This window comes from Diplodia corticola (genome assembly GCF_001883845.1).
Source record: "Diplodia corticola strain CBS 112549 chromosome Unknown scaffold5, whole genome shotgun sequence".
NCBI lineage: Eukaryota > Fungi > Ascomycota > Dothideomycetes > Botryosphaeriales > Botryosphaeriaceae > Diplodia > Diplodia corticola.
In genome coordinates this window covers 388815-416772 of record NW_017971484.1, presented here as the reverse complement: position 1 = coordinate 416772, position 27958 = coordinate 388815, and the positions used below count along the sequence as shown (strand labels likewise).

Sequence of the window (27958 nt, the reverse complement as noted above, 5' to 3'; positions counted from 1 at the left end):
ATGGCTGCCGCCCTGCAGAACCAGCGCAACCTGATCTTCGCCTCCGTCTTCCCTTTCGCCGCCCAGTCCCACGGTTCCTATCACTCGTCCTCCGCCCATCCCACCCCGCTCTCCGCCGCCGCCGCCTCTCCCGACACCACCTTCGCCGCCCCGAGCCACCACCACAACCACCACCACTCCTCGCGCAGCACCCACCACCACCATGATCGAACCGCCGCCCACAACCCCAAGCTAGTCCAGCGCAACGTCGCCTGGAACACAGCGACCCGCTTCCTCAAGCTCCCCGAATGGCACCCTCCTCCCTCCACCGCCAGCGACGACAACAACAACAACAGCCACACCACCAGCAGCACCACCAGCACCAGCACCCCCAGCACCGCCGCCCCCCCGCGCCCCCGCAAACACCACCACCGCCTCAACGCCGACGTCGAAGAAGCCCTCCGCTACCTCCTCATCGGCGACGGCCGCCTCGACGCGGCCGAATACGACATAACACCCACCAGCGGCAGTGGCAGCAATCTCTTCCCGGACCTGCTGGAATGGTACACCAACGAAGCGCGCGAGCACTTCGTCGCCTGCGTGCGGCCCGCGCTGCTGGCCGCGTGGCGCCAGCCCGTCGCGCTCGCGGGCGGCGGCGCGCCCTGGCGCGTCCTCGAGCGCTCCGCCGCCACGCTGCAGGCCGCGCAGGCGTTTTACTCGTCGCATCTGGACGAGTGCGTGTTGCCGGTCGTGCGGGAGCTGGATTATCATCAGCAGCATCAGCATCAGCATTATCATCATCGTGGTGGTGGTAGTGGGGGGGATGAGGTGGTGGTGGCGGCGCCGTTGTCGCGCGCGGAGAAGGTGGCGAGGAAGTTTAGGAGGGATTTGCATGCTATCGTCATGCATGCATTGCCGCAGCAGCGGTTTGCGAAGACGTTGGCTTGGGTGCTGTTCGATGCTGGCTGCGGGCTGTTTGGGCTGGAGGGGGAGGGGGGAGGGTGGGGTGGCGGTGGCGGGGAGGAGGAGGAGGAGAGCCGGGTGGTGAGGGAGAGGGTGGCGGGGTTGTTGAGGGAGTTGAGGGACGTGGGGCTGGGTGGGGATCAGGCGCAGAGGGCGGCGGCGCAGGCGATGGATAGTTTGATGGATGCGTTCATCGGCAGTCATCACATGAAGGTGGATTGGTATGGGAAGAAGCCTATGACCCGAGTTCTGCGGGAGTGGGTCAAGGATGGTTACAGTCCTTTCATCAGAGAGATCTTGTCGTGCTTGACGGGCGATGAAGAGATGTTCGAGGTGAATGAGGTTCAGCAATGGACGAATATGGCAATTGGGCGGTTGGGGAGAGCAAGAGTGGAGAACCTCTTTGACTACATTGTCAATTGGGACCGGTCCTTGGGGGCTATCTTGGACTTGAAGGTAAGATCGTGTTTCTTGCAACTGCTTCAGTTCACTCCAGACTAACAGACGCAGGAGTACATCACGTCGCCAGCGGCAAGAAATCACCTCACGAATAGCTTCTTGCAGCAGGTCTCCCGCAGACTCCTACATGCCGGTGCTACAACGACGCACATCCTCGACATTTACATCTACGTCATCCGCGCCTTTATTGAACTGGATCCGAAAGGCATCTTACTCGAAAAGGTGGCCAGGCCCATCCGTCGTTACTTGAGAGACCGTGAAGATACGGCTCGCATCATCGTCTCCAGTCTGTTGGCAGACGTGGAAGACGAGTACGGCAATCGCGTCGAACTGAGTTCAGATATCAGTGCTGAGATTGCCGAAGAGATGCTCAACCCTGTTGCTGCGAATGTCCAGGATGAGGATCTAGAGCTGAACTGGACAGACATGAATTGGATGCCTGATCCGGTTGACGCCTCTCCAGAGTACAGGAAAGCGAAGTCGGAGAACGTTCTGGCCTATCTGCTGAGCTTGTACGATCGAGAGGATTTCATCAATGAGTTGAAGAACATTCTTGGAGAGCATCTCCTCAAAAACGAGGGCTCCGACTTTGAGAAGGAGGTCAGTAGCGACTTCACCGTGTTTGCATGATATGCTTGCTGATCGGTATTCCAGATACGTCTTCTCGAACTGTTCAAGCTACGACTTGGAGACAGTAACCTCCAGGCCTGCGAGGTCATGCTCAAGGACGTGCTTGAATCCAAACGGATGAACAAGCAGATCCATCATATTCTGAAACAGCAGTCGGACGTGTACCGAGATACCCCCACCGAACTCAACTCGCAGATACTCTCCTCCTTCTTCTGGCCCTCGTTACGCGAGGACGATTTCCATCTCCCCGAACCCATACAACAGCTCATGAAAGAATACGAAGCCGGCTTCGAAGGCATCAAGGACATGCGCAAACTCCACTGGCTGCCAGCCCTCGGCCGCGTCGCCGTCTCCCTCGACTTCGACGACCGGTCCCTCGAGCTCGAAGTCCTCCCCTGGCAAGCCGCAGTCATCTACGCCTTCCAAGAGGAGGACGACACAGCCGACGGCGCCTCGGACGACGAGCCGCCGATGACCGAGGAAGAAGAACGACAACACCAACGCCGCGCGCGCCTCCGCGCCGTCGGCGCCTCGGACGTCGCCCCGACGCCCGAGAAGCCCAAGAAGAAGAAACCGCCCGTCACCAAGACGGTCGAGCAGCTCGAAGCCGCGCTCGAAATGGACGAGTCCCTCGTCCGCTCCGCCCTCACCTTCTGGGTCGGCCACCGCGCGCTCCTCGAGCAAGGCGGCGGCCAGCCCGACGCCTTCGCCGTCATCGACTCCCTCGCCGAGCTCGACTCGGCCGCCGACAAGGCCGCCCGGCTCGCGGCCGCGGAGGCGCGCGAGCGCGCCGAGGAGCAGGACGCCGTCGGCGCCGGCGCCGCGGTCAAGAGCGCCGACGACGTGCTCGTCGAGAACATGCAGATGTATCGCCAGTTCGTCGTCGGCATGCTGACGGCCAACGGCCGCATGGGCGCGGACCGCGTCTGCGGGATGCTGAAGATGGCGCTGATGGGCGGGTTCCCGTTTGGGGTCGAGGAGGTGGGCGTGTTGTTGGGGCGGATGGTGGAGGAGGGGGTGTTGGTGCAGGCGGGGGATGGGTTTGCGGTCAAGAAGTAGTAGGGTGGTGGTGGTAAGGGTGGTTGGGTTGGGTCGGGTCGGTGGTAGGGAGGGGGTTTTCTATGTTGGCCCGTGGGGGCAGGGAGGGGGGCGTTTGGGTTCTTGCTGCTTTTGTTGCTTTGCGATGGCGTGGTCAAAAAAAAAAAGCGACTGGCATTGGCATTGGTGGGTAGTCGGGACGGAAGGCTTCGAACATGCTTCCAGGTGCGTGGAGATGGGTTGCGGGGAATAAAGGTTTGCGTCAGCCGCGAGGCAAGAGAGATGCTCGATAGGCCAAGGACAATGATAAAAGCATGTATAAATACCGACGTATTAGAGGTGTACGCAATAATCGCACGCTGCCAGCGGGGCTGAGAGATGTAAGGTCAATGTCAGCTCGATTCGATCCGAAACTGGACCAAGTTGATAGTCAGCCAAGGAGGCTATCGATAATGAAGGAACAGTCTTAGACTTTGATAACAAGGCCATTCGCGACTGGCGAAGGGACTCGAACGACGCCGAGCACAAGGGCTACCTAGGACCATCAGGTCCATTGTTCTCCCGGTCATGGTTCATACCGGCAGGGCTCGTTATCAGAAATCACTCAATGTTGCACCAAAAGGCTTAGCCCGAGGGTGGGGTCTGCTCACCAAGTCACTTACACAATTCGTTTCCACATACTTCCCCATCTCACTACACAGCAGGATCGGGACATTCGCTCGGAACCCCTTGAAGATCCACCACGATACAGCTACAAGAGAATAGCGCAGCGCGCAGCTGCACAGACTGCTTATAATTGTGTGTAAATAGCTACAAAAAAGAGGTCCCCAAAATAAGAAAGAAAGATAAAAATCGATTAGTGAACCAGACAGTGTCCTTCCTTCTCCTTTCTCTTCTCTTTTTTCTTGTGTTTTGTATAACCTCATCTTACAAGAATAAAAACTCGTCGTGACGGTCGTGGGTCTCTTGTTCTCGTTCAGTCGTAAAGGGTCGTTTGCCTCGTATGTCGTGAACTTTCCCCCCGCGCTGAAATCCCCTCCCCTCCCCTCCAAGAGAGAAGGGGGAGGAGAAAGAAAAAAAATAAGAAGAAAAAGCGAAACACCATGCCCCTCCCTTTCCTAGCGGCGCGCTCTGCTCACCCGAAAAAAGACATTGAAAAAATAGAAGCAGAAATAACGAACGGACGGACGACGCGCAGGAATTCCAGAATCCCCGCAACATCACCGGGTATGAAAAGGGGTAAAAAAAAAAACCCATAGAAAAGAAAAGAATCACAACCGTCTCTCCACAGAAAAAAGAGACCGTCCTCCCATCACCATCACCAACATCCCCACCCCACCCCACCAACGCCCAGTCCCAGTCCCAGTCCCAGCCCCAGTCCCAGTCACTCACTCCGCACCCCTCCTCAAAAACCTCAACAACCCCCCTCCTCTTCTCCTACTCCCACTCCCCCCCTCAACGACCGGCATCCCATCCACGCCCGGCAGCCCGCCGCCCCTGCCGCCCATGGCCGCCGCCTCGGCGTTGGCGCGCTCCATGGCCGCGAAGTCGAACGGGACCGTCCACTTGCGCATGGGAATCTCGCCGAGCTTGGTGCTGTCGGACGAGAAGCTGTAGGTCGACGGCGAGGCGGCGAACGATGGGTTGTTGTTGTTGTTGTTGTTGTTGTTGTTGTTGCTGGCGGCAGCGGCAGAGAGCATGCCGTGGCGGGAGAGCTGGGCGGAGGGGTGGAGGTGGAGGTTGACGGCGGCGGAGGAGGATGAGGGGGAGGGGTTGCGGCTGTTGTTGTTGGCGGTGGTGCGGGGGTGGGGGTGGGGTTGAGGCTGTTGCTGCTGCTGCTGCTGCTGCGAGTGTGTGGGGTTGAGTGGGCGCGGCGGGAGCGCCTGCAGGTGCTGTTTCTTTGGCGGCGGCGCCGGAGGTTGGCGGCGGTGGAGGACGTTTGGGTGCGGCGGGGGAGGCGGGGGCGGCGGTGTGATGCTGCTGCCGGGGAGCTCGGCGAGAGCGGCGGTCGAGACGGGGAATTTGGGCGGGCGGGCTGGTTGGTGCAAGGGTGGGAGAACGGCGGCGGCAGCAGCAGCGGCGGCGGCTTGGTGGGTCTGGCGTTGCGGCGGGATGATGAAGGGAGGTGGTTGGTGAGGCTGACGTTGAGGGATGGCGAGGGGAGCGGGTTGGTGATGCTGCTGCTGAGGTGGGATGATTGGGAGATTGGTGGTTTCACGTAGGGGCCGAGGTCCATGCGGCCAAGTCTCCGGGCGTTGGAGGGGGTGAGCGGCCGCCGTGATAGCAGGCGTCTGGGGTTTTGCAGTCGTTTGGACGGCTACAGTCGGCTTGACGGAGGGCTTGACGGGAGGCTTGACGGGAGGCTGGACGGAAGGCTGGACGGAAGGCTGGACGGAAGGCTTGACGGAAGGCTTGACGGGTTTCCTGGTAAGAGATATCTCGCGCGAAGGGGGCTGGGACGTAGCAGTGGCTTTGCTGTAGCTCGGCGGAGGGTCCGACCTGCAGGTAGAGGTTGATTGCGAACGAGGAAGCTGAGGTCGGGGAGGAAGGTCGGCGGGGAAGGACGAGTTGACAGGTGTCGAGGCCGAAGAGCCAGACGAGGTATTGTTGCTTTGCCGCTGTGACTTGGAAGACAAGGCGGTGGAGGAGCTGTTCTTCAAGGGCGGATACTTGGCGCTGTTGCGAGGCCTCCGGACGATGACAAGCTCGGTCTGGGATCGCCTTGTTTTGGGCTTGGCGCCGGGTAGGCGTTTGGCGTTGGCGCAACCACCACGCTGTCTCAGATTTGTCGATGCTGCACAATCATGGTGGTGGTGACTGCCACAGCTCGGGCATTTGTGTCGGATGCGGTCCAGGACGAGCTGCGACTGAGAGAGACGCTGGTAGAGCTGGCCCAAGGCGTCGACGGCCTCGGCCCTCGACGTGTCGGACAGGCTAGTGAGCGACTTGTAGTCGGGATGATGGTCGGTTTTCCCTGGCGTCAGAAAGGCGCCGATGATGGCGACGAGGCCGCTGTTCAGCTTGAGCAGGACTTCGGTGAGCGATGCGTGGGCAATTGCTGCGGCATGGTCAGTACAGGGCCGGGGCTGGGTCGGGCAAGCATCGCACCATCGCCTTGAGCGAATTTCTCGCCCGCGGCAGCATAGTTGGACTCGTAGTGGCGCTGGATGTCGAGGGGATTCTGGCGGAGCGAGTTGCTGAGCTGCAGCTCGTCGCCGGACGGCTCGAGCTGGGCAGGCGTCGGGCGGTGCGGCTTCTTGGTGGACTTGCGGCGGCGGCGTCTCTCGCGCAGGCGCTTGAAGACGTCGAGCCCATTGGTGAAGGCGCCGACAATGGCCAGCACAGAGTCCCCGACGGGGGTGTCGCGCTGCTCGCGATGCGCCATCCTCACGGCGGTCGCTCAGGCGGTCGCAGCGGCAGTGGGAGCTGGCTCGAGGCCGAATGGGGAGCACGCGCTCGGCGGAGGGGGACTGGGCGGGTTTATTTGGCACATGTTTGTTGACTGGTGCCCTGGACGCGTCTGGGTAGCGGGGGCAAGTCGCAAGTTGCAAGTCTAGGGTGCATGGAGCCGCCGTATCGCGTGCCGCCAGCCTATCGCTCGTCCGGGGAGCACGGCTCCGCATGCATTAGCTCCCAGCCCCGTCTCAACCCTGACAAGCCGCCGTGCACGCTGCCGCGACTGCCTGACTGGCAGACGCGATGCTTTGCGACCGCCCGTGGCACCGCCTGAAACGCGCCTTGGCCGTCTCGCGAGCTAAAAGCAGCCGTGTCGAATCACCCAAGCCGTCGTGCTGCGCGCGCCTGCCAGATCATCGCCCGTTGCGGCTAGCCCTTGCCCGTTTCTGTGCCTGAGGCCGGAAAAGGTTCGACATCGCTTCCCGCAGCGGTCCTTCCGCAGCAACTGCATGCACGCACGCTCCGTCAGCATCGTCACCAGACCGGCCACTCATCGACTGTCCCATTAGCCAGGCCATCAGTCTGGCCTGCTGCCGGAGCCCTTCTCTCAGTGGACGCCCTGAACACGCTCTCCCACATTCGCCCGCAGGAGCGAACCCGTCCCCAGCCCCCCCAATTTATCGACGCGCGCTTCCATCCACCGCCGCCTACTCAAGCTTCGGGACACTGTTGTCTGTCTCGGTGGCCGGCTTAGTATGCTGGCTGGATCGGTTTACTGCATCAAACTGCTGCAACCGCTTCACCGGCCTCGTCGCTTGTCATCTGTGACGTATTCAACCTCGCTAGGTGATGAGGTCTGGACTGATGGAGCCTGACGGTGGCTGGAATCACATGCAATCCAAGCTGTCGCCATGAGGCTCCAAGGTTCCACTCAACTCTGAAGTGTTTTTTCACCCAGATACGGAAACCACCTCTTCGCTTGGCGGGTCTACAGATATTACATGTACACTGGAGCTTTGAACCTTTGAATCCCTGAGTGCCCATACAAGTCTCCCACGCATTGGCTGGTTTACTCGAGCCTCACTATGCGATGAGCGCTGTGTGACGGATCCTGGCCAGTCGCGGTAGACCTTGGTCAACCGCGTGAACTTACTATGTACATTCTCTCCTTTCCCGCGCTAAGGCATCATGAAGTCAACGAAACGCGGGGAATTTAATTCAGCTACGATCCACTGAGCTACACATCGTCCGGCCACAACATTATGCGCCCCGAATCAATGTCAACACCCAGCCGCCCAAACGCCTAACCGGCAGACAGCAGTAGTTCACGATAGTCTATAGAAGCTAAGCTAACACTGCCCAGTCTTCTCTCTACATTTTCTTCAAAGTAGCTGTTGTCGCCTTTCTCATTCGTCGTAACCTACCGCACATGCCCGACCTTTGGTCAAATACATTTCCTGACCGGATATGCATGGGCGCCCATCTCCTAAGGACGCGTTTGGGTGTCAAACAAGCCTAGTGGGATGAATAAGATCCGAGGAGGACATCCAGCTCTACATTATAGTGTAGTTGAGCCAACAGCCATTGCTTTGTGCTGTTGTAACTGAATGAGTTCATCTCAGAGGGGGGCGGAGGAGGGTTGTGTCACGTGTGCGGTGAGTTTGTAGACAGTCGGCGCTAGGTCACGAAAGACAGCGAGGCACTCGCGCTAAGCCTAGTGTCCTGCACCCAAGTACATATCGGATGCATGGGGTTATGAGGTTGCTAATCGGTTCACCTACATTTATACAGCAGAAACAGCAGCGGAGTTATTATATGCCTGTCGGCTATTGTTCCCTCAACCGTCCTGCTGTAATCTTCAAGTAACGAGGCCACGAGTCAGACGGCGTCTTATTTGGCAGGTAATCTTTGGTATTCTTTCAGTACAGCTGGTTAAACAGCTTCTGCCCATCTCTCAGAATCCTGGAGGATCCTTTCCGCGTAAATGTTAAAGAAAAACGCCGAACCCAAGCCTTTTGTCCGTCGTAAATACTCCATGAAACGGTCGTTGAAGCCTCCAAATACCATTTTGTCCGTCTGTTGAACCAGTCCTATTTTGCTTTTTTACCCAAACGCTCTCTATGCGTGCAAGAGGAAAAAAGCTTGAATCAAAACAATGCAAGAAAATAACACCACCCTGTCATGATCTATACTCATTTCTGAGTACATTTACACGGGCAGAGGGAAGGTGCCGGCCCAGGCGGCAATCTCCTTCTTGAGGTTGTTGATCTCCTCGACGGTGCCCGAGGCGACCTTGGCCTTGAAGTCCTTGAGCTTGTTGGCCTCCTTGGGCAGCTCGCCCTGGACCTTCTTGCAGAGCTTGATGCAGATGTCGATGTAGTTGGCAATCTTGGCGAAGTCCTGCTCGCCGAGACCGCGCGAGGTCATGGCAGGGGCACCGATGCGGATACCCATGGGAGTGAGGGCCGACTTGTCACCGGGGGTGGTGTTCTTGTTGCAGGCAATGTTGACCTGCTCGAGGACAGCCTCAACGCGGGCACCGTCGAGAGCAAGGGGCTTCAGGTCAAGCAGAACCATGTGGTTGTCGGTGCCGCCGGTGACGAGGGTGTAGCCGAGCTCCGTGAAGGTAACCTCGAGCGCCTTGGCGTTCTTGATGACCTGCTGCTGGTACTGCTTGAAGTCGTCGGTCTGAGCCTGCTTAAGAGCGACGGCCAGGGCGGTGATGGTGTGGTTGTGGGGACCACCCTGGTGACCAGGGAAGACGGAGAAGTTGATGGGACCCTCGAGATCGTAGAGGACCTCCTTGCCGGTCTTGGCATCGGTCTTGCGGACACCCTTGCGGAAGAAGATCATCGCACCACGAGGACCACGGAGGGACTTGTGCGTGGTAGTGGTGACAATATCGGCGTAGGCGAAGGGAGAGGCGTTGACGCCAGCGGCGATGAGACCGGAAATGTGAGCCATATCCATCATCAGGTAGCAGCCGACCTTGTCGGCGATCTCGCGCATGCGCTTGTAGTCGATCTCACGGCAGTAGGCAGAGGTACCAGCGACGAGGACCTTGGGGCGGTACATGAGAGCGTTCTGCTCAAGCTGGTCGTAGTCGATCAGGCCAGTGTCGATGTTGACACGGTAAGGGAAGGTCTCGAAGTAGGTAGAGACGGCGGAGATCCTAGCCATGAGGTTAGTATGGTTGGAAATTTGCTCACAAGTGGCGAGCTGACTTACTTCTTCTGGGGAGTCTGGTAGCCGTGGGACAAGTGACCACCATGGGGAAGGTCAAGACCCATCAGCCTGTCGTGAGGCCTCATGATGGCCTGGTAGACCTGAAGGTTGGCAGGGCTGCCGGACAAGCACTGGACGTTGACGCCCCATTTGTCGGCGTCAAGACCAAAGGTCTGGAGAGCGCGCCTCTGGCAGGTGAGCTCAATCTCGTCGATGTGCTCGTTGCCGCCGTAGTAGCGGGCGCCAGGGTAACCCTCAGAGTATTTGTTGGACATGGGCGAGCCAAGAGCGTCGAAGACGGCGCGCGAGGTAACATTCTCGGAGGCGATGAGCAGGATGGACTCGCGCTGGCGCTTGATCTCCTTTTTCTGCGGGCTGTTAGAAGTTTGCACGAAGGCATTGGAGCATGAAAGCGCACCATGATCTCAGCGATCTCAGGGTCAGTCTCGACCAGAGACTTCTCCATAAGCTGTCCATTGTGAGTCAGCGAATGCGTGGCGGCGATGTCGGCGAGTTTTCACTCACGTCCTGGTGGGACTTGGGGAGGGCGTAGGAAGACATGGTGAGGTATTCCGATATGAAGGGCGGGAGAATGGAGCGTGGGAAAATCGAGTGATGTGGACGGAAGAGTGAGAGAGAAGAATTGGGAGAAGGGCGTTGGAGAATTTGAAGTTTTGGCGCACCGTTCAACCTTTCGCGGTTGCCCCGCGCAAAAAATCGAGCAGGGACCCGCGCCGCCCGCCGATCACGGGCCAGAGCGGAGCTTTCGCCGAGCGCCTCGGGGGCAATTGCTGCTTGCAGACATGGGCGGTGCTGTCTCTTTCAACCTCTTCAAGCAACAACTCTTGCTATTGTTCGTCTGATTGCTCCATCTTGCCCGCGGATGTCGGGTTCCTGAGTGCATCTGCTTGGAGCTGCACTTCCTCCCTGCAGGGAGATCGCTAGTTACCGCGAAGAAGGAGGCTGCTCCCTCTCTTTGGCGGACTGCAATCCGGCCCGTTCCAACATCGCACACTGCAGCCAAGTTGCCTGTCGCAACGTTGCCGAATTCGCCGCTGCCGGGCTTCCAGCAGATCCCGTGGCGGCGGCAGCTTGGGGGTTTTACGTTCCGGCGCTTGCAAGGCCGAGCAGTCAGGCTCGGGCAACAACAGGCACCGAAAGACGCCGACGGGTTGTACTTGCGGCACAAGGCCAAGCCAGCGCGGATGCAAATACTTACCTAATTTTGCGAACTAGAAAGAAGGGTCCGGGTTGAAACAGCCATGCAGCGTCTAGCACGGGCCCTTTCAGATTGCTGCGGCAGCGTCACCGTGGTGCTGCTAGCGGGCGTCAGCCACACTCTTCCAGCTGGCATCGTCCTAACGAGGCGATGCAAAGCCTCGCATCAGGGCAGCTGGCGACTAAAGCGGCAGCCATCACAGCTGGATTGACGACGCTTCTGCACGCCTGCCGTGCTGCACACAGTCTGCTGTCGGCCGTAGATTGGATGCGAGCGCCACAGGGCGTTCGCGTGGGTTCAGCTCGCTTTGCACGACGCACCCTGCCGCACCCATCTCCGCACCACGCATGAGTGAAGGGCTCGGAGTTGCCGCTCGCTTGCGATGGATTGCGCGGGCGGAGCGGTGAATCTGAGGCACAGCGGTGCATACGTGCGCCGGCATGCTGGAAGCAGGCTCTTCAACGCACGCACGTCAGCGGACGACAGCTGCGGGTGCTGGACCGGTCACGGCCGCTGGAGCGGGACTGGACGGGGGCGCGGGACAGGGTGTTCGCGCTGACCATGTGGGCGTTGGAGCCAACGGCGGCCGCCTCCGCCTGTCACAAAGCCTGGGCTGCTGGGCTCACGGGCTGCTGGGCTCTGCGCAGCACCAGCGCAGCTGGACGCGCCAGGAAAAATGCGGGACTCGTCGCGTCATCCCCTTACCCTGCAGAGCTGCGCACGGTAGCACAGGGCCTAGAAAATGAGAGTTAATAATAAACAGCGCGCCGTGGCGAGTCCGCGCGGTGCTTGCATCACTGTACCTGCTGTGTTTTGCAACCTCGCGGAAATCGGCTCACCCGGCAGATCTGTCCCGGATCCTCGTCGTCACTCGTCAGCGCCCTCAGCCCTACCATCTCCCGACGCAGCGGGGTGTTCACAAGCCTCTGCCTCGTCGCTCCAGTCGCTGCCCGATCCACCTTCTCCTCTTCTCCAGCCTTCTGCGTCGCTTTGTGTTGTTGCGCACCTCCCCGCGACGCGACACGCCCAGCCCCGCAGGCCCTGAACCCTGCGTTTCGTCGCGACAGCTCTACCACATCCGCCGACACTCGGCGCGACCACAACCTCCAGATGTCGTACTATCCTGGTCAAGGATACCAGGGCGGAGGCTACGGTGGCCCTCCTCCGCCTCAGAACTACGGACAGGGCTATCCTCCGCCTCAGCAGTATGGCCCGTATGTACCGCCCCCACCCGCTGTTCGTGCCCAAGCTCACAGCAGGCAGTCCTCAAGGTCAATACGGCTACCCGCCGCCAGCCCACTCTCCACAGCCTCCCTACGGCTATGGGACACCGCCGCCCGGCCAGTATGGCGGCTATCAGCAGGTACATCAAGTCTTTGGCAGTTGTGTGGAGCTGTGCTTACGCCTAACGTAGACGCCCCCGCCGCAGCAAGGCTATGGCTATGGTGCGCCCAACGCAGCGCCGCCGCAGCACCAGCAATACGGCAACCGTGCGTTCAACGGCTATTCAGTATGTATCCAGAGACACGCTGACCCTGTATAGCCCCCGTTAACAACAAAACCCATGCTCAGGGCAATCACGGAGCACCACATGCTCCCCCACAGCAAGCCCAGGCCTTCGGTCACGGCGCTCCGTCGGGCTATTCGTTCCAGTACTCGAACTGCACCGGCCAACGCAAAGCCCTGCTCATCGGAATCAACTACTTCGGCCAGAGGGGCCAGCTGCGCGGATGTATCAACGATGTCAAGAACATGAGCGCCTACCTCAACCAGCACTTTGGTTACAAGCGCGAAGACATGGTTCTTCTTACCGATGACCAGCAAAACCCCATGAGTCAGCCAACCAAAGCAAACATCCTGAGGGCAATGCACTGGCTGGTCAAGGATGCGCGCCCGAACGATTCGCTCTTCTTCCACTACTCGGGTTCGCTATTCCCCGCACTCACGTGGCGGAACACATGCTCACATTCGTGTAGGTCACGGCGGTCAGACAAAGGATCTCGATGGCGACGAAGATGATGGATACGACGAGGTCATCTACCCCCTTGATTTCCGCCAGGCCGGTCACATTGTCGACGATGAAATGCACCGCATCATGGTGCAGGGACTGCAGCCCGGTGTCCGTCTAACAGCCATCTTCGACTCTTGTCACTCGGGGTCTGCCCTGGATCTTCCGTACCTCTACTCCACCTCTGGTGTCCTCAAGGAGCCCAACTTGGCCAAGGAGGCTGGCCAAGGTCTTCTTGGGATCGTGTCGTCGTACGCGCGGGGAGACTTGGGCGGGATGGCAAGCACTGCAATGGGCTTCTTCAAGAAGGCTACAACGGGCGATGAGACGTACAAGAGGAACCTCCGGACAAAGACGAGCCCGGCAGACGTCATCATGTGGAGTGGAAGCAAGGATACTCAGACATCGTACGTGATGGCGAAGACACAATACCTTGTGCATTTTGAGGATGGACCTAGCAAGCTAACAAACATGTCAGATCCGACGCGACCATCGGCGGCCAGGCTACTGGTGCGATGAGCTGGGCGTTCATCAACGCTCTCAAGAAAAACCCGCAGCAGAGCTATGTCCAGCTGCTCAACAGCATTCGTGATGAGCTTGAGGGCAAATACTCACAGAAACCTCAGCTTAGCTGCAGCCATCCGTTGGGTACGTTGCGACGCGTCTTTGGGCTTTGTATCGGGCGCTGCTAACACGGACACAGACACGAATTTGCTGTACGTGATGTAAAAGGGTTCGTTGTTGCGGCAACGGACTAACTGCATGGTTTCCTTAGGTTCGTCATGTGATTACGAGGCAATACTGAACGAGTGATTTGTACATAACGAAAGGCTGTCGGTATACCAGAAGGTGCGGTTGGTTGGCGTTAAAATTCTCGTTCGATTTCTTCCCTGTTCCTCTGGTTTGTGTATGCCGCATGCCTAATTGGAGTTCTGGTACGTATGATTTGATGGTGGTAGTGTCCTGGATTTGTTGCTGACGCTCGGGTAGAAACTCTAATGTACCTTGTGGATGAATTGATGATATTCTCTCGATCCTATGCAACTTTGGTGATGTACCTGATACACTCTTGTCTACTAGTCTATAAACTGATGAAACAGTGAGCTGAGTCGATAGGTGCTCCTGCTCGAATCTAGTCGGCATATGCACCGGGATGCTATGTGAAGCTGGGCGGTGCTTGGTCCTGGGCAAATAACGTGAGAACCACGTGCCTTCAGGCAAGCCCCAGCCCTAAGTGAAGGACGATTATGGGTCGCTAGCCGCTCCCCGCAATCCCAAAAGACAAACTCCCCTCCCACTCTTGATGTCGACATGTCGGACTTTTGTGAATGAACAGCGAGCTCAGGATCCGTCCCATTGCGTCATTCCGCCCAGGCTTTTGCGTGCTCATGGCGCGATAGGGTCCGCTCCACCAATGCCGCCTCCCGGCATCGGCACAAAACAAAAAACGGCATGGGAAGCGGGTTGATAACCAGAGCTTCCGCTCGCTCTCCTGACGCAAGACATCCGTTTGTCCAAGCAAAAAGCCGAAGCTTAGTCGAGCTTTTATCTTCCCGCCACCCCACCAGCACCAACACCGCCACTACTACGTACCCACCTTCCTTGGCTCTTCGACGACACCACCACCACCAACAACCATGGCCACCGCCCCCCCAACCAACACAAAACCCAACCCACCAACCCCCCTCCGCATCGCCATCGCCGGCGCCGGCATCGCAGGCCTCACCACCGCCATCGCGCTCGCCAAGAAGCTCGACGGCGCCGGCGTTGATGTCGGTGTCGACGTCGACGTCGACGTGCAGCTCTACGACAAGGCCTCGGCGCTGCGCGAGATCGGCGCCTCCATCGCCCTCGGCCCCAACGGCCTGCGCTCGCTGGAGCGGCTGGGCGTGCGCGACGCGCTGGGCGACGACGTCGCGTTCAGGGGCCCGGCGGGGAGGCCGATGATATATCGGTGAGTAATGGAGTCGTCGTTCGCTTTTTTTTTTCTTTCTGCGGCGCGCTGTGGGGGGATGTTTTTTCTTTCCTTTTTTTTCGTTTTTTTTTCGTTTTTTTGGTTTGGTTTGGTTTGGTTTGGTTTGTGTCTGGGGTTTTCTTCGGCGTCGTCTTTGTACGCGGGAGGTGGGGAGAAGGGGGGATGTTTTGTCGTAGACCCGCTTGTGTTGATGGTGATTTTTGCGTGCTATCTAGGCATTGGAAGACGAACGAGATCGTGTCGTTCGATGAGTTTGTGGATGTGCCCGAGCGGCGCCACCAGACGGCCCGGTTTGCGCGCGCGCATTTGCATCAGTCTTTGTTGCGGCATGTCGATCCGGGGAGGATCCATTTGGGGAAGAAGATCGTCGGTGTTGTTGAAGAAGGGAAGGAGGGGCAGGGACCGTTGGTGCTGAAGTTTGCGGACGGGTCGGAGGCGAAGGCGGATTTGGTGGTCGGGGCGGATGGGATTAATTCTGTGAGTGGGAGAAAGATTGTCATGGGAGTGGAAGACAGACTCGCTGATACGGGATCGCAGGGCGTGAGGAAGTTTTTCGTTCCAGAGCAGAAGCTGGGTTGGACCACTCAGATCGCATACAGGGCAGTATTCGACGCCTCGCTGGTAGAGGGAACGCCGGATTTGCCTGAAGACTCGACGCATTGGGTACGTCTGCCCTTGCACGTTGGAAGTCGGCTGACATCTGTGGCAGTGGGGTCCGACCGGTTCCTTCTTCGCATCAAGGCTCGGTACGAAACTCTCCCACATGATTACAGATCCGTTCAACATCACTAACAGAATCCGCCAGGCAAGAACCAATTCACAACCGTCGGCATCGTCTCCCTCGACCCCGCCGACCCCGCAAACGCCCCCATCGTCAACAACGCGCACTGGGACTCCCCGGCAGACATCAACCTCGTCCGCAAACTGTACAAGGTACCTAGCAAAGCAGCCACATATATATCAAGGGCGACGCCAATAACACCAACCCACCCAGGACTGGCACCCGCTCATCACGACCCTCCTCGCCCGCACCCCCGCGAGCGCCATCCGCGCCTACCCCAACCTCGCCATCACCGCGCCGCTCCCCAGCCACACCTTCCTGGCCGGCCGCGTCGCCCTCGTCGGCGACGCCGCGCACCCGCACGGCGGCGCCTTCGCCACCGGCGGCTCCCTGGCCATCGACGACGCGTACGCGCTGGCGTCGGCGCTGGCCTTTTCTCTCTCGTCGGCGGCGGAGGAGGAGGACATCCTGGCGCGCGCGACCAGGGTTTACGAACGCGCGCGGAAGCCGCATACGACGCGGTTGGTGGAGGTGGTGCTGGGGATGAATGAGAGGAGCAAGGAGAGGTTGAGGGAGGGAGGGGAGGAGACGGATGAGGAGCTGAGGGCGAGGATGCGGGCGAGGGCCGAGACGAGTTGGTTGCACGAGCATGACGTGGAAGCGGCGGTGAGGAGGGCTGTGGAGGCGGAGGGTGCTGGCGTGAGAGGAGCGGGTTTGGAGGCGAGGTTGTAGGGCTTGGCTGCTGTTCGTTGTTCTTCTTGTGGACAACACCGGAGAGCTGGGCCGCCACGACATCGCGCGAGTAAGTGTCTTTGGGGTACGATTCGGGAGGGTTCGCTCGTGTACGTTATAGGTACAGCGGGGAAGCACCGAAACACGGGCACGGTCAGACGTTGATGCTAATCGGGAATACGAGACACGTCAATCTCGGCAGTTGCTCAGCCTACCTAAACATGTTTTTTAGCCTCGTTGATCAAGCATGTCGAGAATAGGCAAGGATATGCCAGAAAGACTGTACCTATCCTACTTGCTTTCCGCTCAATGCCTGTCTCCGGATGCGTTTCCTGCAACGCTTGCAAATCCAAGCTTCGGCCCGGCCGGGCACCCAAGCCTCTGGAACGACCGTAGTGCCAAGACTATAGGCTTGGGCGGAGTCATGCGGCGACGAACTGAGGAGTGCCGTTCACCACCGTGCTACATGGGGAATGTGGGCCATCCTACCACGTCCTGTCAGGCGACCTGGGTCTCGAATCGGGCGGTTGTGGCAGGTTTGACTCGCACTCATGAAAGCGCTGTATATAAAGACGTTAGGCCACTACTGCATTCTTCCCCACACTCAAACATCCATCTCCCACAAACACCACCGAGACACACACACAAACAAACGAATCATCAAGCAAACATGCAGACCACCGCCCTCGCCCTCCTCCTCGCCGCCGCCGCCGGCTCCGCCCAGGCCGCCATCACGTTCAAGCAATTCCCGGCCACGGGCATCGCGTGCCCCAACAGCGACGCCAGCGCCGACCTGATCAGCGACACGGCGGCCCTCAAGGCCGCCGCCGAGGCCGCCAGGAACGACGTGCCGGTCGAGGAGTCGGCGGCCAACATCGCGTCCGGCCAGTGCACCTCGCTGAAGCTGCCGTATTACGTCGTGAGTGCTCTCTCTCCTTTTTGTTTTTTTTTACCTTTTCTCTGCCTCGATGGGGGTGGGGGGAGGGGGGAGGGGTTGTGGTCTTTGCGTTTATCGTGTGCGGGGAAGAGAGGATGCTGATGGACACGACACGCAGACTAGGACCAAGCAGGCGAATGGCGAGGCGGCGGGTCTCTTGAGCTTCGCGTGGGATGCGGCGAGCGAGACGATTTACTACTGCACTGCGCAGGGTCTGTTCAGCACGAGCGGTAATGGGTATCCCGACAGTTGCAAGCGGATCTGAGGGAGTGGTGGTGTTGCTGAGGAGGAGCTTGTATATACAGATTGCATATGTGACTGGGTAGATAGGAATTATGCGGTCTGTTTTTCATGACTTGCCGTGAGTTCGAGTGAATGGAGCTGCAAATAGCTATTCGTAAACATGCAGGTGCCCTTCCACTGGCTACAAATGACTCAGAATTATCGAATCGATATAGACAGGCAGGCTCTCCGAAACTCCTTGTAGCATGTTCCTATCAATACAAGCAAGACAAACATACCACCTCTGCAGCTTCTGATGCCACGTCCTCCGCTGCTCCGAGACCCTTTTCGGTAATAATCGAGCCATTGCTTCTACAGCGTCGACGACAGCGTCACCGTCTTGCCCGTCTCTCCGTCTGCAACCTGCATCGTCGAGACACCCTAGGCTTCAACAGCATTACACGTCGTAAGGGTAAGGATCGCTCGGATACTCTCCGTTTCTGTCCTTCTCATCCAGTAGCTTGTCCCAGCATATCTTGAAAGTTGCCCGGCAGATGAAAGCTAAAACAACGTCCTTTCCAATAACCTCTTCAGGTCCATAGTTTCCGGCGGAGTGCATCTGAAGCGGTCCTATCTCATAGCGACAGTACCTGCACAGTGCCTCTACATGCAGTGGTGACAGCGGCTTCTTGTCCTGACGCACAACAATGGCACTTCCCACAGAGTTCTGCCACTGAGTGGGAGCAAAACCCCAACCCAATGTCCCCGTGTGAAGATCCATTTCAGCTTTCGGATCGCAGCATAGGTGCAGATATGTAGCGTCTTGGTTGTTGAACGGGCTCTCATGTCCGAAGATCTTGTTGTCCTCGTCGCCCGCCCACTTTGGGTTTGGAGAGCAACGTCGTGTGAAGATGGGAAGTCCAATGCGTGCCGCAATGTCAGAGGTGTCGTGCTTCGAGAAGATAGGATCTGTCGGGGTAATCTCGACTGCCTCGAAAGGCGGCTTGTTGCACATCTTCTGGTCGCCGAGGCAGTTGATTGTGACACCCTTGACCTTGGCGTCGGTAGACTTCTGGGTAGCCGGTGCAGGCTCGTGTCCGTATGAGAGAAAGAAGTCAGTGATGTGTCGGAAGTCGTTCATGTCGACGTCTTTGCAAGTGGTCTGATCGATGCCTAGCCCCACCTTGCTGGTAGCAAGGATCGGACCTCGCCAGTCATGGTATTGCCCGGGCTTGGTAGCAGTGATGGCTGCGATGCTTTTGTTGGGTTTCGATCCATCGACAAGGAATGTGTCACGATAGTAGACGTGGATTGTGTCTGACAGTTTTCTCTGCAAAATCGGATTGATCTGAATTGGCGTACTCCTCGGAAAGGCATTGGGACCTAGAAATGTCCTGACCTCGGGATACTGATACCAGCCGTCTTCTTCGTCGTCGCGCCACTCGCAGTGAAGCCAAATGACTTTCGGCTTGCTCTTGTCGGCTGGGAAGAGGATCGCTCGGAGATGTTCGTCGGTTGGTCGGCTCGAGACGTCGAAGCTGGAGAAGGTTGCACAGAGCAGCTTGTGAGTAGGCCAATCGGCCCTCTGGCATGTTGTTGAGCAGTAGCAGGCGCTCTTGCATCGGCTGCAAAGCCGAGCATTGATTTTGCTGCACATAGTGCATAAGTCCGATACGTTGGGGTCGGTCATAATTTACCGTGTGGGAGAAGGAAGATTTGAAGCAAGGTCTCTATGGGATGAATGATCCAGTTAAAACTGGACAGTTCAAGACAGCTTTATGTGACCTGACAATCCGTTTGCAAGGTGGCTTTGTGTAACCTGCCAACACACCATCCGCCTGCAAGGCGGTGTGCATATGCTTACGTAATAGTGCAGCAATTCGACGCTTGATCACAATATGTGCAAGTATCCTCGTCCGGTAGAACGCAGCAAACCACTTTGTTGCGTGTGTCATGTGCACGCGCTCAAATGCGAAAGCTGGCTTCGCCCTGAGAAACTTGGACTGCATATCTTCGATGGCGGAGTTTCCTTTGTGCCCCATGTCGCATGCGACACTGTAAAGTCAGAGCTAAATCTTCTTGCCGCCAAACGGTATACATTTGATATTCGGAGCCATTCTCATCTCACTCAAAACGAAACAAGATAGGGCATCAATTCTCACATAGATAGGCAAAAAACCCCAAGTTTGATTGATCTATTGAAGTAGCACGTAGACTCTTGTTGTAATCAATATCCGCTTATAGCATGGACCAACTAATCTGTTTTTGGAGCAGTGTTATACCGCAAATGTCACATTCCCAAATACTCAAACCAGGCCGTAAAGAACGCACATCCCACCAAGGTGCAAATGAAGCCAGGGGGCTATCCGAGATGAGCGACGAGCACCAAAAGCAATGATGATAAAAAAGACCATGGCCTCACTGAAAAGGAAATCCACGGTCGCGCAGACCGCTGGTGAGCTGGAAAAGAGAAACCGCGCCAGAAATACTCGTTTGAAAGTCATAGTTGGTTCTGAAGTCAGGGCGTCGTCGTGTCGGTCTTGGGTTGAGGGGGCGCAGTGCCGCTGGTGGCGGCACCACCGACGGTGTTGGCGGCCACGGATTTGCTGCGTGATTGAGGGAGGGGAGGGGATGGTGGCGGCGCTGGGGTTTCCTGGTGGGAGTCGTCGGCCTCGATGTAGTAGCACATGCAGATGCTGCGTTTGGCATCTTTCTCATCTTTGAGGGATTGGACCCGCGCCGCTGTGGTGGGCTCGAAGAGAACGTCGGGACAGATCTGGCCGATTGTGTCCATGTTGATCTTTATGGTGTTATGGTGTCGTTGCCTTCGAGCAGCGCCTGGAAAACGCGAAGTGTCGGTGGCCGCCTGTGTAGTGTTGTCGGAAGCTGAGCCGCATAGCAAGAGCGGAGGTGTCTACACGAGCGACTATGAGGCTCACACATGTATTTCATTTAGTGCTCACTATGGGAGTCATAGATAGGAGAATTTATCTATTCGCAGCCCATTAGGACTACTACGGCGGGTATTCCATGATGCTATGAGCCCTACGCCGCTCTTCTATTGCCCGGTCGAAAGTCACCTTCATGGACCCGACCATCACGCTTACCAGGACATGAAAATCTTGCCACTCTTCCAACTGTAGACAAGACGCTACGAAATTCCGGTACTCCTGCATAACCCACAGCTCGTTCTGACCCCTTGGAGCATCACTCATCCCAGGCATTTCGCGAAAGAAGGGAGCCGCCATATAATCGAGTATGTCGGCCTTCAATCTGTCCATGTCGAGGCACAAGACCCGCCCCTCATCTTGTTGCTCAATCAACGGCACGCGCAGCGCATTCCACATATCCAGTGCGTTTCCGAAGAAGCGAAACACCAGCCTTTGGAAAGCAGTGCTCGTAAATCTTATTCCAGGGGGATAGTCGGATCCTGCCGAGAGCGCCAGACCAACGAAGGAGTCATCAAAAACTCGGGAGAGGAAGCAAGGTGAGCGGACATTCCGATGGTCGAAGCGGATGCGGAGGTGACGATGGAGTCGATCGTGGTCGTCGGCGATGGCATCGGTTGCTGCTGTTACTGGTTGAAACTGATCCCAAATCGTAAGGCCATGGTGTCTGGACGAGTGCGGTCCTGCCTGGGACAAAGCCAGTCCCCGGCGTGCTGCTAACCCTCGGTCATGTGCAGCCAAACTATCACGAACCAGGCCGACGAGGATGGCGGAGCGTGGGTTGTCAACAATCCTGATGCGGCACGTGGGGCAAGTCGTGATCAGTCCATCCTTGCGGCATTTCGCAAACCAAGTGGTGATGCAACGCCTCCCGTATGTATGGCCACATCTCGGTGTTTGTGGGCCATGGCACCAAAAGTCCTCCTCGTCTTCGTATTCGACTTCGGAGGCAGACAGTAGTACGTAGCTACCGTGGAGTGGGCGCGCATTGTTCTCGATATCCGTAACTTCAGAAAATTGCATGGGCAACGCTCGCATGCGGGCTTGGAATCGGCGGATTTCCGCAATGGGCTGGCAGCAGATGGGACAATTTGTGTCGTCTTCCACGGCTAGTCTCTCCATAATTTCTTCGGGGGTATTTTCGAGGTAGGCACCACGAATCGGAGTAGCGAAAGCGGAGAGCATTGATATCATTTTGTCGTATCGGCCTTTTGGAAACGAAAGCCAGCCTTCCGGAAAATTATAAGGGGGGGTGAGAGTTCTCTTATAATTTCAAGGGATAGAGCTCTTGTTAAGCGCACTACATACTGTAACCATGGGTAGAAGTAGAAGCCGAGGCGATGAAACCATAGCAGCTCCGAACATCCGGAGTGGATGGCTTCCTTACTTCGAATCGATAGTATCTAATATTCGACTAAGTTTTATGTGCAAAAAGAAGTCGCTAGAATTAAATGGAACGAGAGGGATATCTATAAATTTTAGAAGACTATACTGTCTAATAAGATCTAAGGTGGCTAATAATTAAAGATAAGTAAAGATAAGACTCGATTTTTACTTACTTAGTAGGTAGAGGGTTAGCTTCTTTATTTATTTATAAAGATTTTTATCTATTTATAAAGATCTTTAGCTATTTAGTTAAATTATATATACGGGCTACTATTATAAGATTTTTTTTAGTATTAAGTTATATATTTCTCTAATATCGTTTTTATACCTCTCTTACGCCTCTCTTATATCTTTTTTCTTATTCTTAATCGCTACCGCCGAGCCTTTAAAGCTTAATAACCCCCGCTCTAAGCTATAAGGCGAGAATTAGCTATTTCTCGCCGATCTTATCGCGTAGGCGACTTCTCGTACCGTTAAAGTAATCGCTAGTAGTACTAAAGACCCTCTTAATATTATATAAAATTAATAGATATACTAGTAAGTTAAACGCTATACGCGCGATAATAGAATACTTCTCTATATACTTCTACTACTATACTAGTAGATTATAAAGGTATTTCTCGATATTCCTCTCTAGTATTAAGGCGAAGAATCGTTCGAACTCGCTCTACGAGAGGTCCGGAATATCGTCTTTAGCTAGATTATAGTATAGAGCGTTAATCGCGTTTATATCGCGCTATAAAGGGTAAGGCGGTAGCGGTAAACGTACTTCTACTTTATTATTAATAATACGCTATTAATATTATATATAGAGGCCTCTTATAACGTCCTCTACGGCGTTTCGCTATATAGAAAACTCTACCTAGTTTATTCTAAACTATAAGAAGCGAAGATAAGAGTATACTATAATCGCTACGCGATAAAGAGATAGATTATTACTTCTATTATAGTAGAAGTCTATCTTCTTCTACTCTAGATTAACGCACGTCTTTAAATAGATATTAGATATAGGCGTAAGCTTCTACTTCTTCCGCTTAAGTAATAAAAGTATTACTTTAAGATATAGAAGCTACTTCTAAAGAAACTTAAAGAATTTATTAGTACTATTATTCTCTAGGCGTATAGTAGCTTCTTTAAAAGGTTATAAAACCTTCTATAGCGCTTAAATCTTATTCTAATTCTTTAGCGATAATACGTTATTCGCTAAATTATAGTCGTTCTTTAACCTACTAGCCCTTAAGTAATAGGTATTAATAGTATAGTATATAAATCTATATATTAAAGTAATACTATTAATAATATTACGAGTACGAACGAGGTATAGAGATATATAGCGGCGCGTAGACGAGGATTCCTACTAAGAGTTTAGTTACGATACTTATCTATAAGATATAATTAGCTACCGTATAAGTACGCGAAGAATAGTTATACGGGGATATTCTACTAAAAACGGGTCGATTTTAGTAGAATATCTCTAATATTAACTCTAAAGATAGATATACTAGTTATTACTATATTATATATTAAATTCTAGCGAATACTACTATCGCTTACCGGCTTATACGTCTTTTTATTCTTCGCGGCTAGCTCGCGCTAGATACTCTTAAATATATCGTTATAAAGCGATAATACTTTAATACTTATAATAATATTATATAGCTTATCTATAGAATCTATCTTACGCTATACTACTAGCTTTTTAAGCTCTATATATATCTTTAAAGCTATTATCTACTCTAAGCGTTTAATATAAGTAGCTATATTATTATCGCTAGACGAGTAGGGTTCGCTTAAAGATAATTTACGGCGGCGGCGGCGGCGGCGTAAGCTCTATTAGCGGATATACGTACGATTCTTAACGCTTTTAATAACGTTCTTAATAGCGTCGCGATTAATACTATAAATCGTCGCTATTACTTTTAGATTATAGATATAATTAGTATAGCGTAAGCGCTATAGTCTAAAGCCGGATAGCTTCTTACTAAGAGTCTTTAGCGCGGCGTCGTTTACCTATATATTATCTATAATAAACTATTCTAAGCGGGCGTAATTCTCTAACTCTAACCCGTATCTTATAATAGCTTTATAAAGCCTAGCGGCGATACTTAAAGCGTTATAACTACCGCGTATACGCGGTATAATAAGAAGAATATTTTACCGCTTATAGTTAGCGTCGAGAAAGTATACGACGATATTTAGATACGCCCGCTTTAAGTCGCTAGTCTAAACGTCGAACGAAAGATAGATAAAAGAGACGGCGGTTTTAAGAATAATAATTATCGTAGTATAGACTTAATTATATTCTAAATAAAGCTAAGTAGGAATTATACTATAACTACTAGAAACTAAGCTACTTATAATTAGAGCCGCGGTCTTAAATATATTATAGAAATTAGAAGAGATAGCGCCGCGAAAGCTTATATCGTTAAGAATAATTTATCTTATATAAGAGCGCCGCTAGTCGGTTAGATTAAAGCGATTAATAAGATTTCTAGTAGTAGGCCTCTTTAAAAGATTAATAATAGATTACTACTTATTCGTATATTCCGATTTAGTAATATTATACGACTTTTTAAGATAGTAGTAGGCGGTAGAGATACTATAATTAGCTATTACCGTATATATCTTACCTCTCTACTAATAGATATAATATAACTACTTTAGATACCCCGATTTAGTATTTTAAACGCGCGGGCCGTGTTTAAAGACCTAGCTAGATATCCCGCGCTTAGAATCTAGTATAAATATATAGTTTAGAAGCTTCTAAGAGTCGATTATAAACGTAGACTAAAAGTTTTTACGCGGCCGCTTATAGAATAGCTCGAGGCCTTAGTTACGGCCTAACTCGGTTAAATTCTCGAATACTAATAATAGCTATAATATATTACCCGCCTAAAAACTTATAAAGTCGAGATTAACGAAGAACGGCATCGCGGGGGAAACGTATACGATAAAAGATAGTAGTATTATAAATTTTTAAATATACTAGTAGCGGTAGATAAATAATAGTAAATAACGCGAGGCGCGTCGCCTAGTATTCTATAAGATTAATCTAAAGCCGGATTATTAAATAATCTAGACACGCTAAACCGCTTTAAGGTAAAATAATAACCGAAATCTTATAATAGCGGGCCGTACGCGATATTAACCCGCCGCCGCCCGCTATCCCCTCCTTCTTCCGGCCGCCGCCGTCTACCACTCCTAATACTCTAATAGGTAAAAAAAATCGCTATTAGCACGTACTAGGATTAAACCTAGAACCTCTAGCTCTAAATATCTAGAATATATCTATTTAGCCGGGTAAGGAAATTATTAGTATTACTACGTAAGCTATATAACTAAGATAAAAGTCGTTTAAACCGGGAAATTATTATTATAGATACTACGAAACGCTTCTAGATATTTAATTTAATTACTATACTAATATATATACCCTCTACCTATGGCCGGCCTTGCCTATAGCCGGCTATGGCCGGCTACCCCCTCCTCCCCCCCCTAACACTAATCAAACAGTCAAAGATCTTTACAAAGATAATAGCCCTCTATCTTTACTTACTTGTTTTATAGAATCTTCGATCTTTGCTTGCTTATTGGGTTGAAATAAGTAAAGACAAATAAAGATGTTTGATTGTTGGCCACCTTGATGAGATCCGTCCGTACTAGCAACGGGATCCTATTCCAGGTCTCTATTCCGGATATATTTCATCACGTAATTTCAGCATACCCATGACTTATCAACTCCCCTGCAAGTTACAGCATAGAGACAATCACGGCAAGAGACAACAGAGCTTTTTCTATTTGCCCAAGTCACGGCCCGCCAGACGCTTATGCCTTTCAGCAACAGCAGGTCACGCTTGCTAGACACCAAGGCGAATATCTACGTAGACTTCTCCGCTCCCGAAACGATCCATCCCAGCTGCCACATCTTCGGCGCGTCGTCGCCGTGTCCGCTGTGCCGTCGAGTGCCCATATCGTCAAGCCGCATGAGGATGTCGTTGGCAGTGGGGAAGGCGTGGACGGGGAGACACGTTGAATGTGGAGGTATATTCGGAGCGAGATATCGAGGGAGTGGATGGGGTGGGGCTTGCAGACATGGCCTTGGGGGAATGGTGGGATGTGGAGGAATGGGACGAGGAGCGGGAAAATAGGGTGGATTTTGAGACGACGTGGACATACTCCTTCAATTACTCTCCTATTACCGCAAGCGCAGCGCTATGAAGAAGTCAGGAAGACGTAGAAATAAAGGATAAAGATATTGATTAAATGATAGCTAAAGATTATCAAGCTAATGTAGAAAGCGGAGATGGAAGTTCTAAGAGGTTTACTTTTATTGGAGCCGGGAACAGGAGCCCGGCCGTAAATCGTGCAGACAAATGCTGCACGGATGATCTTGTTACCGGTCTGATCTTTCAGATGGACGGAATAGAGGGTGAGATGCAGGCGGCGAGGTGGTAGTGGTGGCTGAAGAGGGATGTTGGCTTTTTTTTTTTGCGTTCCACATGAGGGCCCAGTCTCACGTACCAGACAGTTGACTGCGTTACCACTCTGAAAGTGAGACGACCGGGACTACTGGATGGTTAAACCCTTGTTCCAGAGTTGCTCATCGATGACGCGACCAATGACTACCTTTATGAAGGTCATGTACAGTCTTTGGTCTGCCTCGGAGGAGTTTGGAAAGGTTTTGATAAATTCCTGGGACAATCTTTGAAAGGCAATCTCTGGGTCGATCAGATCGCGAGTGAGATAGGGGCGGTAGCCGCGGATGCGTCTGCGGGCTTTGAATGTCAGGACTGCGGAACGACTGTGGGCTCCCACAACCTTTTTCCATTCTTTGTTATCGGCGAGTCTGGAAGCCATGTCTCTAGCCTCGACGAGTACTTTAGTGAAAGCGACGGCCAGGTAGCGTGTCCTGGTTTTTGTAGATTGCGCCATGGCGGTGTCGTAGATTGCGCCGTAGGCCTGGACATTCATGATGTTCCATTTCAACGGCTGGCGGCAGTATGCACACAAAGTACACCCGCCATTGGCCTTTTGTGTCTTGATATCGTCAAACAGGCATTGTGCACCGAAGACGTGGCCGCATTGCAGCATCACGGGCGGTCCAGGACACGTCGGCTCCGCCTCAGCAAACAGCTTTTTCAATTGCGCGAAGGAGTGGGCCTCCTCTTTCACGGGCGCCGGTTTTTTCTCCAAACCCAACCATCTCTTCAAAAGGTTGAAGAGCATGTTTCTCCGTGTAGGATGGTTCCCGAGTCTGTTGTTGATGTTCAGAATGGATTTGACCAACATGCAGTGGCGACCCAGTGCATCCGTTGCAGAAGCCTCGGCAATTTGCTTGGGGTCGAAGCGCATACGACAGATGGGGCAATTGTGTTCATTTCGTTGTTCAAGTTCTCGACCGGGGATTAAGATGACCAGTGGTAGACGGCTGTAGGGGTGGACGGGGGCCTCCAGCTGCGAAGCGGAGTTGAGTTGAGCCCCTGCGCATGTACATGAGCTTAGCCGGTAATGGTTTTCTATAAGCTGTACATACGTACATCCAGGCACGGCGTTTTCGTTTGCGAGGCTTCCACTGTGCTGCTCCATGTGGGCGAAATGGCAGGTGTGGTGGATCTGGGATTCTGGGCAGCGGACGGCAAAATGCTCGGTTCTGGAAGCCCTGGGCGGCGGCAGTACCTTTATGGACGGAAATGTCGCACAAAGTGTTGTGCTCTTGCGGATGGCATGGTTACGGCTACCATGGATCAACTACCGCGACTAGGGGGGCCAACGGTGCATGACCCGAACAGCAGGTCCGCACCATATTTGCCGCATGTTTGTCGAAAATCGACAGCAGCGAGCAGGGCGGCTGTGCATGTCGTGGATCCGGATGCTGACGTGGGGGCTGACTTGGAAGCAACCCGGATGGGGAAGGAGGGTGTCAGCACCGGTACGATGGACGATTCGGTCGGTCGATACAGCGCTACGATCAAGGCTGGATGGTTGAGGAGCGCTAGCTGCTGTTACCCCCTCCCTGAACAGGAAAGAAGGAGCCTGCAATACGGTAGCCGCGTTACGTCA

General features: G+C 54.1%; 9 protein-coding genes across 9 annotated transcripts; 4 read left to right on the top strand and 5 right to left on the bottom strand.

Annotated features, from left to right (window-relative positions):
- BKCO1_5000137 (anaphase-promoting complex subunit) lies at window positions 1-3090 on the top strand (the record flags this gene model as incomplete). Its single annotated transcript, XM_020276720.1, has 3 exons — window positions 1-1398; window positions 1453-2001; window positions 2056-3090. 3 exons carry the CDS (start codon window positions 1-3, stop codon window positions 3088-3090), a joined length of 2982 nt encoding a protein of 993 aa, XP_020133953.1.
- Window positions 3091-4457: 1367 nt separating this feature from the next.
- On the bottom strand, window positions 4458-6454 carry BKCO1_5000136 (uncharacterized protein; the record flags this gene model as incomplete). Its single annotated transcript, XM_020276719.1, has 2 exons — window positions 4458-6127; window positions 6178-6454. The coding sequence occupies 2 exons, from the start codon at window positions 6452-6454 to the stop codon at window positions 4458-4460; spliced, it is 1947 nt and encodes a 648-aa protein (XP_020133952.1).
- Window positions 6455-8673: 2219 nt separating this feature from the next.
- On the bottom strand, window positions 8674-10251 carry BKCO1_5000135 (serine hydroxymethyltransferase; the record flags this gene model as incomplete). Its single annotated transcript, XM_020276718.1, has 4 exons — window positions 8674-9637; window positions 9694-10058; window positions 10109-10159; window positions 10216-10251. The coding sequence occupies 4 exons, from the start codon at window positions 10249-10251 to the stop codon at window positions 8674-8676; spliced, it is 1416 nt and encodes a 471-aa protein (XP_020133955.1).
- A 1768-nt stretch (window positions 10252-12019) lies between these two features.
- BKCO1_5000134 (metacaspase a) lies at window positions 12020-13705 on the top strand (the record flags this gene model as incomplete). The annotated part of the gene is made up of 8 exons (XM_020276717.1): window positions 12020-12123; window positions 12173-12272; window positions 12324-12399; window positions 12453-12833; window positions 12886-13324; window positions 13396-13565; window positions 13621-13633; window positions 13693-13705. The coding sequence occupies 8 exons, from the start codon at window positions 12020-12022 to the stop codon at window positions 13703-13705; spliced, it is 1296 nt and encodes a 431-aa protein (XP_020133954.1).
- Window positions 13706-14554: 849 nt separating this feature from the next.
- BKCO1_5000133 (salicylate hydroxylase) lies at window positions 14555-16405 on the top strand (the record flags this gene model as incomplete). Its single annotated transcript, XM_020276716.1, has 6 exons — window positions 14555-14871; window positions 15108-15369; window positions 15430-15555; window positions 15602-15638; window positions 15698-15825; window positions 15887-16405. The coding sequence occupies 6 exons, from the start codon at window positions 14555-14557 to the stop codon at window positions 16403-16405; spliced, it is 1389 nt and encodes a 462-aa protein (XP_020133959.1).
- Window positions 16406-17075: 670 nt separating this feature from the next.
- Window positions 17076-17607, top strand: BKCO1_5000132 (uncharacterized protein; the record flags this gene model as incomplete). The annotated part of the gene is made up of 2 exons (XM_020276715.1): window positions 17076-17324; window positions 17461-17607. 2 exons carry the CDS (start codon window positions 17076-17078, stop codon window positions 17605-17607), a joined length of 396 nt encoding a protein of 131 aa, XP_020133958.1.
- A 414-nt stretch (window positions 17608-18021) lies between these two features.
- On the bottom strand, window positions 18022-18705 carry BKCO1_5000131 (ectomycorrhiza-upregulated zf-mynd domain-containing protein; the record flags this gene model as incomplete). Its single annotated transcript, XM_020276714.1, has 1 exon — window positions 18022-18705. The coding sequence occupies one exon, from the start codon at window positions 18703-18705 to the stop codon at window positions 18022-18024; it is 684 nt and encodes a 227-aa protein (XP_020133957.1).
- A 1377-nt stretch (window positions 18706-20082) lies between these two features.
- BKCO1_5000130 (uncharacterized protein) lies at window positions 20083-21706 on the bottom strand (the record flags this gene model as incomplete). The annotated part of the gene is made up of 2 exons (XM_020276713.1): window positions 20083-20478; window positions 20672-21706. 2 exons carry the CDS (start codon window positions 21704-21706, stop codon window positions 20083-20085), a joined length of 1431 nt encoding a protein of 476 aa, XP_020133956.1.
- Window positions 21707-26464: 4758 nt separating this feature from the next.
- On the bottom strand, window positions 26465-27484 carry BKCO1_5000129 (uncharacterized protein; the record flags this gene model as incomplete). Its single annotated transcript, XM_020276711.1, has 2 exons — window positions 26465-27378; window positions 27436-27484. 2 exons carry the CDS (start codon window positions 27482-27484, stop codon window positions 26465-26467), a joined length of 963 nt encoding a protein of 320 aa, XP_020134002.1.
- Window positions 27485-27958: the final 474 nt, after the last annotated feature.